This window comes from Cryptomeria japonica, chromosome 1, assembly GCF_030272615.1.
Source record: "Cryptomeria japonica chromosome 1, Sugi_1.0, whole genome shotgun sequence".
In the NCBI taxonomy this organism is placed as follows: domain Eukaryota; kingdom Viridiplantae; phylum Streptophyta; class Pinopsida; order Cupressales; family Cupressaceae; genus Cryptomeria; species Cryptomeria japonica.
This window is the reverse complement of record NC_081405.1, coordinates 274791143-274804253: the sequence shown is the minus strand read 5'-3', so window position 1 is coordinate 274804253 and position 13111 is coordinate 274791143. Positions and strand designations below refer to the sequence as shown.

At 36.9% G+C, this 13111-nt stretch overlaps 1 protein-coding gene across 1 annotated transcript; it reads left to right on the top strand.

Moving 5' to 3' along the window:
* The first annotated feature begins 1692 nt into the window (after positions 1–1692).
* On the top strand, positions 1693–5875 carry LOC131050243 (G-type lectin S-receptor-like serine/threonine-protein kinase SD2-5). The gene is made up of 2 exons (XM_057984426.2): positions 1693–3008; positions 3564–5875. The coding sequence occupies exons 1-2, from the start codon at positions 1838–1840 to the stop codon at positions 5120–5122; spliced, it is 2730 nt and encodes a 909-aa protein (XP_057840409.2). The 5' UTR covers positions 1693–1837; the 3' UTR covers positions 5123–5875.
* The last annotated feature ends 7236 nt before the right edge of the window (positions 5876–13111 follow it).

Here is a 13111-nt window from a genome sequence, read left to right as displayed (position 1 = left end):
CCTTAATTTTGTCCTCAAATGAGAGCATCCTCTTATTGACATTTCTAAGGGAATGATTACCACATACATCCCCACTAGGGCATGAACATTGAACCTTCATCTATTTTTACATTTCTTACATCATGATTTCATCCTTATTTATAATCCCCACTATCTCATCTTTCAACCCCCATCCTTCCATCCCACTCATTATCACATATAACATTAGCTTCAACATTTCATTAGATATCATCTCACATCAAGTTTCCTACATGTTTTTATTGATTTTATGCATGTGTTTGTGTTTATTCATTTCTTATAGTCTTAGTGATCCATCCATCACACCATCACAGTTGCCCTCATCCTTCATATGATGGTGTGCCTCGATAATGTGTATTGGGGATCACTTTTCTATTTGTAGCTTTATTATTTTTGTGTTAGTCTGGAATGATATAATGAATCAGTGAAGTCACAGCTGAGGGACCTCACCCCCGACATAAATGCTTAGTGAGGACACCTCAATGGTGTTTGAATCTTGGTGTTAAGAACCACAACACCACAATTTAACCATGACAATATGTCAATATTGACTTCTTAATGTGTTAATTTAATTTGACTAAAAGAGGGGTACAAATTTATTCAAGAAAAAGAAAGATACAAAGAAGAAGGATAGGTTGCTCCCTAAGGAGAGTAAAGAGCCCGATCACTATCCACTAAATGATCTAACATATTAACCATTTTAGGAGGCAATTGCCCCTTATCCACAAATTTTCCAAGCATGCATATGATCAGAAGCCCATTTAGCCAAACAATCAGCAACCCCATTCCACTCCCTAGGAATGTGCCTTTAAACAACATAATTGAAAGATCCACACAGCTGAAGAATCCGTCTAATAACCATCTCTAAGTAAACACAATCGAGATTGATTAATAAAAAAATTATTTATCATGTCTTATATATATATGTTAAAAAAAAAAAGAAAAAAAGTTCTTGATGTATTAAGTAAATAGAATTAAGATTGATTAATTTAATTGTGTTTATGAACTTTGATAAAAATATTTGCTGTAAATTTTAAAATGGAATCAATAGATATTTATTAATCCTACAACTAATTACTATCCATTATATTACAATAAATAAAAACTATAATACATCAAAGAAATTAATCAACACACCATCTATTTCAACATTAAATATCTAGTTACAAATGAGATAATAGACAAAAGTGAACTGGTCTTAAAAAAAACTTGCCTTCAACTCTAAATATCTAGGTGTAACTGAGATACTAACAAAATTGAATATCTCGATACAATTGAAATAATAGACAAAACTTACTTTCAAAGTTTGGGAACAGTAGCCATCATTGAGTCGGTCGGGTAGAAACCTAATTACTACGAGAAACTTCGTTACATTTAGAACATATGAAAAAACAATTAAAACTTTTGAATTGCATTGGTCCATACAATCGAATATCCTCGTCGGAGTTGATCTCTGTTCAGATTTATTGTTGCTTTTCACATGGACAAAAAACTCAGTTCTGGGTCCCTCGATTTATATTTCTAATTTCATCGACGAAATTACGTGAAAGGTCTATAGATTAATTCCATCGACCTCGGAATGCTTGTACACGTTTACAGACGTGAAATTTCGAAACTTCAGGCAATTTTCTTATAGTCCACAGGAATTACTGTACATGATGGCGATGTGTTCGTCTCATTTGGAAATCAAAGTTACTTTCAGCGCACTTTCACACGTAGTTAAAGTCACAGAAGCACCGTGGACGTTATTTGTTAATTACGTGGTCTGCAATCAAAAAGTTGAGAAACAAAAGGAGAAAAAGATAAGGTAGATGAATCCATGATTGCTTGTGAGTTTCAGTTTTGGAAAATGGGGTACCTGAGAATTGTGTGTAGTTTGGTTTTTGTGTGTTTGATCAATCTTTGTGAGCCAAAACTTTTTGTGTTGCCTTCGAATTGGACTGTTGTCAGTAACTCTAGCCTTGCAGCCCTTAATACAGAGCAGGGGACATTCAGTGCAGTCACAGATGGTGAGGGGAATCCCGTAATGAGTGAGGATAACAGATTTCGGTTTGGATTCATCAATGTTAATTCTTCTGGTGAATTTATTCTCTCCATTGTTTTGGTCGTGAATACCACATCCTCAGGTTTTGGAACTGAGATTTGGACCGCAAATAGGCAGAGGACCGTTGCAGAAGGTGCAGTGCTGAGTCTGGAGAGTAGTGGGGATATGATATTGAAAGATACAGATGGAACAGAGGCCTGGAATATCAGTACTGGTAAGACCCAAAACAAGACCATTGCTATGCAGATGTCAGGTAATTTGCAGATCTATAATACTACAAATTCTTCACTTTTTTCAAGTTCTAGTCTTGTATGGCAGAGTTGGGACCATCCTACACACACCCTCTTACCTGGGCAGAGTCTAAAGACTGGCTATACGTTGGTATCCAATTACTCTGCAACAAGTGCCAGCCAAGGGTCTTATAAGCTGGTTATGGAGCCTGGAGGGATGGTCCTGTACTACAAAAGCATGTTTGATGAACCTTATTGGTCTCGGGGGCTGCCTGGATTGGACTATGGAGGCATTCTAAGGCCATGTTTCTATCCTTCCTCGTCTCAGAATGCCGAGGCCGTGTATACAGGGCCAGAACTCCGAATTTCATTCAATGAGTCTATTGTCAATTCATCTACCTCCTGTTCAAATGGAACCACTAGTTTGAATCTGGCGCCTTCCCTTAATGACACCCAATATAGGTTCCTGAGGCTGGACATTGATGGTAACCTCAGATCATACATGATACCACAAGTGCCAGGCACAAACAACATTTCTTCAGCGTGGACTGCAGACTTTGGGTTAGATCAATCTGAAAAGTGTGTTCTTCCGAAAGTGTGTGGACCTAATGGCATCTGTAGGAGTGGCCAGTGCAGCTGTCCGGGCTCTGGAACACCTGATGACTTTGATCAAATTCAGATTTTTGATGTCACCCAAGGGTGTCACAGCCGGACAGGTAGGTCAGATTCTTTTTCTCTTTTTCTTTTGTTTCCATTAGGAGCAGGAGTAAAGAAAATCCACAATTGTGAATCATGACATTTTTTAAAATATTTTTTGGCGAAGCTCATTGTTCAAGCGCTAAATGTTAGACACCCTCTTCTGATTGCAATTGGGTAGAGAGTCGTCTCTATCCTCTTGCAGGACACACTGGCAAATCTAGTGAGATATGATAATTTTTAGCGCAATGATAAATTTTCCAGCAACTAGGTGTTATCCATCCATCATGTGAATTGAGAACAGTAGAGATAAATGTATTTTCTTTATATCAAAGTCATTGTACAGCTGAGTTGAACTAGGGCATCCAGCATAGTGGGCTGACATTTGAACTCTGAGCCTCAGCAGCTCAAGCCTCAAAATAAAGAGGAGAAAAGCTAACATATTTAAACTGTGCTCCATAATTTATATCCATTTCTTATTTTGTAGCCACTAGAATCTTATTTTAAATTTAGAGCACATAAAGCATCCAAGGAGCTTATGAAACTCCATGTTACTAAAATTTCTCTTGGCACAGGTGAACCTGATTGCAACCAAACTTCTGCGCATCATCATTTTTTGCCGATTGATCAAGCAGATTACTACCTAAATGAGTTCTTCCTGCCTCTGAGGAATGTGTCTACCGTCGACAACTGTAAAGCGATGTGCTCATCCAACTGCTCTTGCACCGCGGCCTTCTTCCACAATAGCTCTGCGTCATGTTACCTTTCAACTGGCCCCTTGAACTCCATTAAATCTGTGTCAAACCAGACGTACACGGCTTATATCAAGGTCCAGAATAATCTCCCACAAAACCAGACTTCAGCTTCGACTTCCTTGAGTACTGGCACCATAGCAGGGATAACGGTAGGCTCAGCTGCAGTAGCTCTCTTCCTGTGCCTGATCATCATGGTAACCATTCAGCATATGCGAAAGAAAAAAGTTAATGAAGATGACATGTGTGAGGAAGAGATTGACCTCGCAGAAATGGAAGAGGAAGCATTCTTAAAAACCCTTCCAGGTCTTCCCCCCAGATTCACATATCATGAACTCAAGGAAGCCACTGATAACTTCAGAAAAATTCTTGGAACAGGAGGATTTGGATCAGTCTATGAAGGCATTCTTAAAGATAATAGCAAAGTGGCAGTGAAAAAATTAGATGGGCCAAGGCAAGGATATAAGGAATTCAGAGCTGAAGTTGCAACAATAGGCAGCATAAGCCATTTGAATCTGGTACGACTTAAAGGATTTTGCGCAGACTCTAAGCAGAGGCTATTGGTTTATGAGCTTTTAGAAAATGGGTCTCTGGATAAGTGGCTGTTCCCACCCAGAACAGGAAGCCCAAATTCAGAAGAAAACTGCAATGTCTTTTTAACTTGGGAACAACGGTACAATGTTGCAATAGGGACTGCCCGAGGCCTAACCTATCTGCATGAGCAATGCAGGGAGCCCATCATGCACTTAGACATAAAACCTCAAAACATTCTCCTGGACAAGAGCTTCACGCCCAAAGTCTCTGATTTTGGCATGTCTAAGCTCCTCAATGAGGACATAACCCAAATTGTAACAGCAGTGAGAGGGACACCTGGTTACCTTGCTCCTGAATGGCTAAGGTACTCCATTGCCACTAAGAAATGTGATGTCTACAGCTTTGGGATGGTGTTGCTAGAATTGGTGTCTGGAAGGAGGAATTTTGACGCTTCTGCTTCTGATCCTCGCCTCTGTTATTTCCCTGCATGGGCAATGCTCAGGGCCCTGGAGGGTAGGTACCTGGAACTGGTAGACCAGAGGCTAGAGAACAATGTTGATAGGGAGAATGTTATCAGGATGACTAAGGTAGCATTCTGGTGTATTCAGGACAATCCCGACAGGAGGCCATGGATGAGTGTTGCATTGAAGATGTTGGAAGGGGAGTGTAATGTCCCTGATGCACCTTTGTGGCTGGTGCAGAGAGGTCCAGAGTTTTTGGAAGAATATGGGTATGAGCCTATGGAGAGAGGTGAGGAGGATTCGTCGGTTGGAAATGAGACGGCAGATGAGAGGGCATATGATTCCATTGCCGCCATATCCACCACAGAGCTATCTGGTCCAAGATAACGACATCTACTTGTAGTCGTTAAACATTTCTGTATAGCTAAAGCAGTACAAGATGGGAAGTTGGATGCCACCTTTGAGATAGAAATTGGAGAGCAATGGGAATTTGCATAAGCAAAAATGGTCATGCCTGAAAGAAAAACTGTGTAACAATCTGTAGTTATGTGCCCTGGATGTTTCTGCCATGAACATCTTATGCTGCTTGTATTAAATATTGCTTATCGTTAAATCTCCTTTCCTTTTTCCCCAGTTGTCCATTTGTTCTGTGACAATAGAAAATGGTCTCATGTATATACAGAACTTCCACTCTATTGCCCCCATGGGAGGTAGTGAGGAGGATTCGTTGTTCGGAAATGTCAGGGCATATGATTCCATTCCCACAGTGGCATTCATAAACCTATCTGGTCTAAGATAATGATTTCTACTTGTACTTGGAACTTGACATGATGGGAAGTTGGGTGCCAACTTTGAGATAATAACTGCATTGCAAAGGGCATTAGCATTGACAGAAACCTCCTGTCTTTGGGACAAAACTCCATGAATTCCGCTTTGATTCAACCCTAATGTGGACCCACAGCTCCCATCTCCGGCCCAAACTGTTAACCGCTCAAGTTTATAATTAACTGCAACCCACTAAATTTATTTCGGGAGATGCAGGATTATCATTTTTGAATTGTGCAGAAACTTATGGCTTTATAGTTTTGTAATTTTCAGAAACATTATTATTTATTGTTTTAGAAATCTTCTGTTTGTGTCTGTGGCTCTGTCTTCAGATCAAATCATGGCATTTTACAATTGAATTTTTGAGGACTGCTGATCACATATTTCTGAAAACACATTGCAGTTGGAGGGGTGCATAATAATACTATAGATGAGAAAATTTATGTATTTTATCTTAAGGATATCTGGAGATTTCAACTCCAAATTGATCGATCAAATACTAAATTTTGATGGCTTCGAAACCATTCCTGTAATTGATTTTGCACTGTTTGAAATTGGATTCTTCAATATTGCGGGTCAATCAGGTTTTCAGTGTTAGAGTCTAGTCTTTGTTGTAAAGTACGAGATCGAGATGATCGTGAGTCATACCAGATCCTACCGTGTTCCGCCGTGTAGGTAGGTTGGGTGGCCCGTGCCGGTTGCTCGTGCTTAATGCTTTTGTTTTTTTCTGAAGTTTATTTACCTTTCTCTTGGATTTATTCATCTAATCTTTTAATTATTTATTTGAAAAAAGTAAAAAAAACAAATAACTAAAAGTCTATTAATAAACTTTACATGTACCAATAGCCACTCATTTTTTAGCATTTTTGAACTATAATTGGTTCATTTGTACACCTTTATTTTTACCCTTTATAATTGACCCATCTTTTAGCATTTTTGAACTATACTTGGAACATTTGTGCATAAGTATTGCTAATTTTAAGTACATGGTTATTGGAGTATCTTTAAGCAAGTATCATGTGACACTTTGAAATGTGTACTTTTTGACCCTTGCACACATAACTACCCAAAAGCCAAAAACAATAGCTATAAGCTGTTAAGTCACATGTGGAGACAACAGAAAAAAAATCGACAAAATTAGATGTATCTTTTAAAATTTGTGGGTGCACAAAGTTAGCTATAACATCTACTAGTACGCTTCCCCTAGCGGAAAATACATCGCATATACTAGGGGAAGCATATTAGTAGTCATTATAGTTAGTTTGGTACATCCACAAATCTTACATTATACATCAGATTTCTACAATTTGTTTGTTTTTTCGTGTGTGACTTAACTACTTATAGCTATTTTTTGACTTTTGGGTAGTAACGACACACACTATGAGATCTATTATGTGTGCAAGGGTCAAAAAGTGCTCATTTCAAAGTGTCACTGATGCCTGCTTAAAGATACCTCAATTACCATGCACTGCAACCACCTAATAAATTGCCAATACTTATGCACAAATACCCTAGCAATCATGCGTTGTGGGTACCAATAAAGCTGCACAACTCCTCCAATTAAAGTCCAAAAATTCTAACTACTAGGGGTCAAGTGAGTGGCTATTGGTACATGTGAAACTTATTAATGGTCTTTTAGTTATGATTGTTTTGGTTTCTTTAAAGTTAGTAATTGGGGGATTGGGTTAGCAAGGAGTGAATGGTAATTGAAACATGGGTGGTAACTAGTGCCCTTCCCTTATCATTACTCTATATTGTGGAAAATGATTACAAACCATAACTCTTATTATGCCAAATTTGGTGTATTAAAGCCTCAAGATCCAGAATGTGAATAATAAAAATCTTCCCATAGCTTCAACAAAAAATACTTGGATCCAGAATGTTAATAATAACAAAGAAGTTTACATAGATTAAATTAGAAATATTTAGACTTATACATAGTTTAAATTAGAGACATTTAGACTTGTAAAAAAACTAATTTTATAGAGTTTAAGCTAGATTATAATAAGAATTGTAGAAACATCATATATCTAATTAGAACTCTACTTTGATTAAGGAAGATTTGAATCTTTTTGAAGTCATGTTTAGGTGAGCATAATCTTTACTGGGTGACAATTATTTTTTCATGATAACATATAATTTGCATTATTCTTTTATAGAATGGAATTCTTTGCATTATTCTTTTATAGAATGGAATTCTCTCTCTCTCTCTCTCTCTCTCTCTCTCTCTCTCTCTCTCTCTCTCTCTCTCTCTCTCTCTCTCTCTCTCTCTCTCTCTCTCTCTCTCTCTCACACACACACACACACACACACACACACACAACTTTATACATATGTTGGCTAGTCTAATGCACTCGTATTTGTGTTGTTTTACATGCAACTTTGCCTTTGCCTTGTTGATCGTACTTTGTAGAAATGTACTTATGTGTCTCCATTTTCCACATATTTAGATCCTTTTACAAACTATGTTTATAATTTCTTATATGATGCTTATCTCATTTATGTAATGCTTAATTTGATGTCTTTTCTCATGTGTTGTTCACCACTTTTTTAACTTTGTTTCCCTAAATCTTACACTATGTTGATTACAAAGACATAAAACCATCTCTACCTACATTAGATGATTACCTTCCCTGGATATTTGAGTCTTGTAGGATCAATGGATGTTTTTTCCACCAAGTGTATACTCCTAGGGATGGATAAGGAGGCAAGTTTTTCTATGGCTTATTTGGCTGCTAAAACTTATACAAGGTTTATTAATGACCACCTATTATATTTCTTATGTTCACTTGCTAAATAACCTCCTAAAATTCTCCAAGTATACCACCTCCTATACATTTTGTTATGAAAAAATTATGTTTTTTCTTGACCAAATTCTTTTTGGCTTTCCTCTTCTCATTGCTTTATTTTTTGGGTTCTTTATAAGTGATTCATAGAGTATTATGCTATGGGAACTTATTTCTATGGAGCTAGAGTGACACAACCTTTTCTTGTATCTCAAGCATAGGCCACCTAAGAGTTTTCAAGTCATTCTTGTTCACTCTACTTGGCCTCTTTTCTCTTCTTCATTATATATTTCTAACCATCTTTTTCCATTTCCAATTCTATATAAATTATGTCTTAACATCTCTCATCCCATTCAACTATTTAGAATCCCATTTAGTGTCTATCTCCATTTGCCATTCCTTGAATCATTTTTTTTATTGCAGCCTATGTACCTCCTAGGGTTTTTATCTTTTTGGTCATCATTCTTGCATTCATTTACCAAAGTTTTAGTGGACTTTTGGTTTTCAGAGCATTTACATATGGATTGTGTTTGAATACCCACAAGGATTTGACTGAGGAAAGATCCCCATTAACATATCCATTTTATAGAAATAATTACTACCGAAGATGCTCCTTAAGGATAGACCCACCCCCTAGGGCACCCATTGGCCAATATTTTGTAGTTTTAGGTCCCAATTTGTACATATATTATTTCTCTAACTAATATAATGGGGTATAAGCAACTTCTAACTAACTACCGCAGCCAAAAAATTAAATGGACTAAACATTATTAGATACTAGAAACTAATAACTAATAATGTAAAATGCCAGTTACCTAAGTAAACTTAAGACTACATCAACACCCCCTTTAAGTGCAACTCAGGGAGATTATTATACAATATGAGATGCAAGATGGGTCTTGACAATGAGGCCATGTTAGGTACCCATGCACAACTGCAACACAATGCAATTAAATCTCTCACACATAGAGAAAAAGAGAAAAACCCTATGGAAGAAAACTCCTCTCCATAAAAAAGAAAAGCTAAATATTTCTCAAAAAGGAAAATGACAAATTCCTTCACCTCTAACATCAATTGCAACAAAAATATAGTGAGGAGATGCTAAAGGTTTAGTGAAGATTTCAATGGTTCCCCAACCCCCTTCTTCCAAGCGTCTAGAGGACTAAGGCAAGGGGATCCCATTTCCCCTATCTTCTTCATTATTATGGCTGAATGTTTTGGTAGGTCTATGGAAAACATGGTTATGTGAGGATCTTTTAAGGGATTCCAACCTTCTTCAGCTGATCTTATCTTCTCTCACCAACAGTTTGTGGATGATACCATTGTCATGGGGGAATCAAGTATCTCAGAAACTAGAACCCTGAAGGACACTCTTTGTAAGTTTGCCTCTGCATCTGGTCATCTCATTAATTGGGTCAAAAGCGAAGTTTTTTTCATCAACAAACCAGAGAGAAGACAACATAGAATCAATAGAATCCTGGAATGTCAGATTGCTGATCTTCTTGCCACTTATCTTGGCCTCCCCTTGGGCATTGCACCTCCTGATTCTTTTTGGAGCTCTCTAGTGGACAAATTTCATAAAAAGATAGCTGGTTGGAAAGGAGCCCTTTTAAGTCAGGCTGGAAAGCTTCAACTTCTTAAAGCTTCTCTTCAAAGCATAGCTATCTATGCCCTAAGACTTTTTAGAATTCCAGTCAAGTATGCTGATGAAATTGAGAAAATTCAAAAAAAATTTCTATGGTCAGGGGTTGAGGACAAGAAAAGAATGTCTCTTGCGGCTTGGGACCAGGTATGCAGACCGAAAAGTAAAGGAGGTCTAGGCCTGAGAAGAATCTGGATCTTAAATGAAGCTCTCCTATCTAAACAGGTTTGGAGAATGTTCCACTCAGATAGTGAATGGTTTAAAATCTGGTGAAGTAAGTACTCTCTTCTGTCCTCCTCTCTTTCCTCTTTTATCAATTCTGAAATCAACATTAATGGGTCCCATATCGAGAATCATGCCTCTAAGTGTAGAGATAGCATTGCTAAAGGGATTACTTGGAAAGTAGGCAATGGTAGGAAAGTTAAATTTTGGGAAGACCCTTGGCTTTTTGATAAACCTTTGTCGGATTTCCCAGAATGGGCCCCTTTTGCCTCCTCCTATATTAGAACTTTTGGTCCTTTAGTTGAAGGGTATTGGAATGGTAATAAATGGCAGAACATTGAAAGTATTCACCCAAGCCTTATCAAGCTTAAAAATCATCTTTCTTTGGCCTGGTTGAATAAAGAGGAAGACTCCCTCATTTGGAAATATGAACCCAAAGGTAATATTACTGTCTCTTCTATGTATGGTGGTCTCTCCCCTACCCCTTCCAAAAATCCTTTTTGGTCTAAAGCTTGGATAAAGGGTTTGACCCCCAAAATCAACTTTTTCTATTGGACTATTCTTCAAAATAAAATCTTGACCATAGATAACCTCAAGGGTAGAGGATTTGCCTTTCCTAATAGATATGCTTTGTGTCTTAAGGAGGAAGAGTCAGTGGACCATCTGGCTATCCACTGTTCCTATTCTGCTTTGATCTAGGAAAGATTTATTATGATTTTTTGCATTGATTGGGTGTTTCCTAACACTATTAGTGAGTTGTTCTACTCCTGGAATTACCATTGGTCTAACTCTTTTTTGATATCTCTGTGGCAGCTATTACTCCCTCACATTCTGTGGGGATTATGGAAAGAAAGAAACAATCGTATTTTTAGGGACACTTCTCTTACTCAGGATATTGTGTTCCAGAAAATACAATGGGCGATTGTGGAGAACATTGGGATCATTGGGGGTCCCTGCTTTTCGACCAACCCATTGGAATCTCATGTTTTAAGTTCCTAGATTTTGAAGAATGCTGGCAGTTCTGACCCCAAGCAAAACAAAAGATTAGAAGCAAGATGGCAAACTCCCCCTCATGGTTGGTCCAAAGTCAATTTTGATGATGCTGCAAAAGGTAATCCGGGCCCTGCGAGATGTGGAGCTATTCTTAGAGATGACAAAGGTATATGCAAGGAAATGATTGTTGTTCCAATAGGAAGCCAAACAAACCACAAGGCAGAAGCAACGACAACACTCCAAGGTAGGGTGAACTCACAATACTGGTTCCCACTTTTTGACCAACTTTGACACTTAGATGAATATTTTGAAAAAAACCTTCACTTTTTGACACCTATAACTTTTAAACCATTAAGAGTTTGAAGATGATATAAACTAGTGATTTTTAACATCTTGTTTGTAGATTCTAAATATATTTTTTGCAAATTTGTTTGAATAAAATTTTATTGATTTTTCCATCTCCCTCAAAAAGTAGTTGTTTACAGCAAACAACATTTTTTAAGAGTGATGTGTATCCCGAAACTCATAATTTTTTTTCTATAAATGATAAAAACTTAATTCTTTTGAATTTTGGTTTGTAACATCAATACCCAGGGCATACACTTGGTTTTATAGTGATATGTTGAATATTTTTTATTTTATTAAGTTTTGAATTTTGACTAATTATAATTTGGATATAGGTGTACGTTTGAACACATAACTTGTTCTATATATATCAAAATTCAATTTTCTTTTTTTTGTTAGAAAGAAAACACCAATACCTAGTGCATAGATATTTTTCAGAATTTTTTTGAATTAGTTTACTATTTTTTCCAATGCATTGAACAAAGAAGTTCATGTTCGGTGAAAAACCTACATTCATAAGAAATTAAATAAAAATATATTAATGAAATTAAATATATTAAAAGTTATACTATTTGGAAAGCTTATAATAAGGACTAAATACTTTTAAAAAAAAAACTTTTAAATGAATTAATTTGACCCCCCAAAAGCTAATGTAAAATTGGTTTTTTATCAGCATTTGATAGATGCAAAGGAGACTCCATTGCATGTATGATTTAGAAGTAGAGAGTTTCTATCCTAGAAATTTTGATCTAAGAGCCTTTGATTTAACTCTCTTCAATTAATTAATTCAAATGGGACCTCTTAAATCTCAAATCATTATATTTTTTTTAAAATGTATGATTTCAACAAAAATCAAGACGTACCAAAAAGTGGGAACCAACTTTGTGAGTTCACCCGGTATTCTCCTCGCAAAAAGATGGAATTTCCCCTACATATGGATTGAAGGGGACTCTAACAACATCATCAAATGCCTCAAGGGGACCTCTATGCCCTCATGGTCTATCAATAACATTATAAAGGCCGCTAGAGACTTCATTAACACTTTTGAGAAAAGTTACATATCTCATATCTACCGTGAAGCTAATGGTTCTGCTGACTGGGCAACCAATGCGGCGGTCAATCAAAACGAATTGATTACTTGGAAGGGAGAACAAGGCCTCCTAGAGGATGTCAGATTAATCATTTTTAAGGACCGATATAATAGAACCCCAAAGATTATTAATGTACAAAACAATAATGAAACAGATTAAAAGGAGTGCTTCGAGAAATTATAAAATTGTCAACACCATTTATTATAACACTCAATCAATCACTTCCCACGCTTTTTGGGTAAATTTGGTAGCTTCGAGAAACTCTCTGTCTAAAGCTCTTTGCAAGTTTCAACATTCTACTTTGAATAGTGAAAATATGGGAGGAAATAGATGTCGCTACGAACCTAGCAGTTGTAAGGAGTGGAAGCAAAAGGAGGCGGTCTAGAACATTTTGCAAAAGGGTGGGTTTTCAAAATTTATGGAGAGGCTCCATGGACGCAATGCCATAGTCACTAATTTCTTTTGTAAAAAC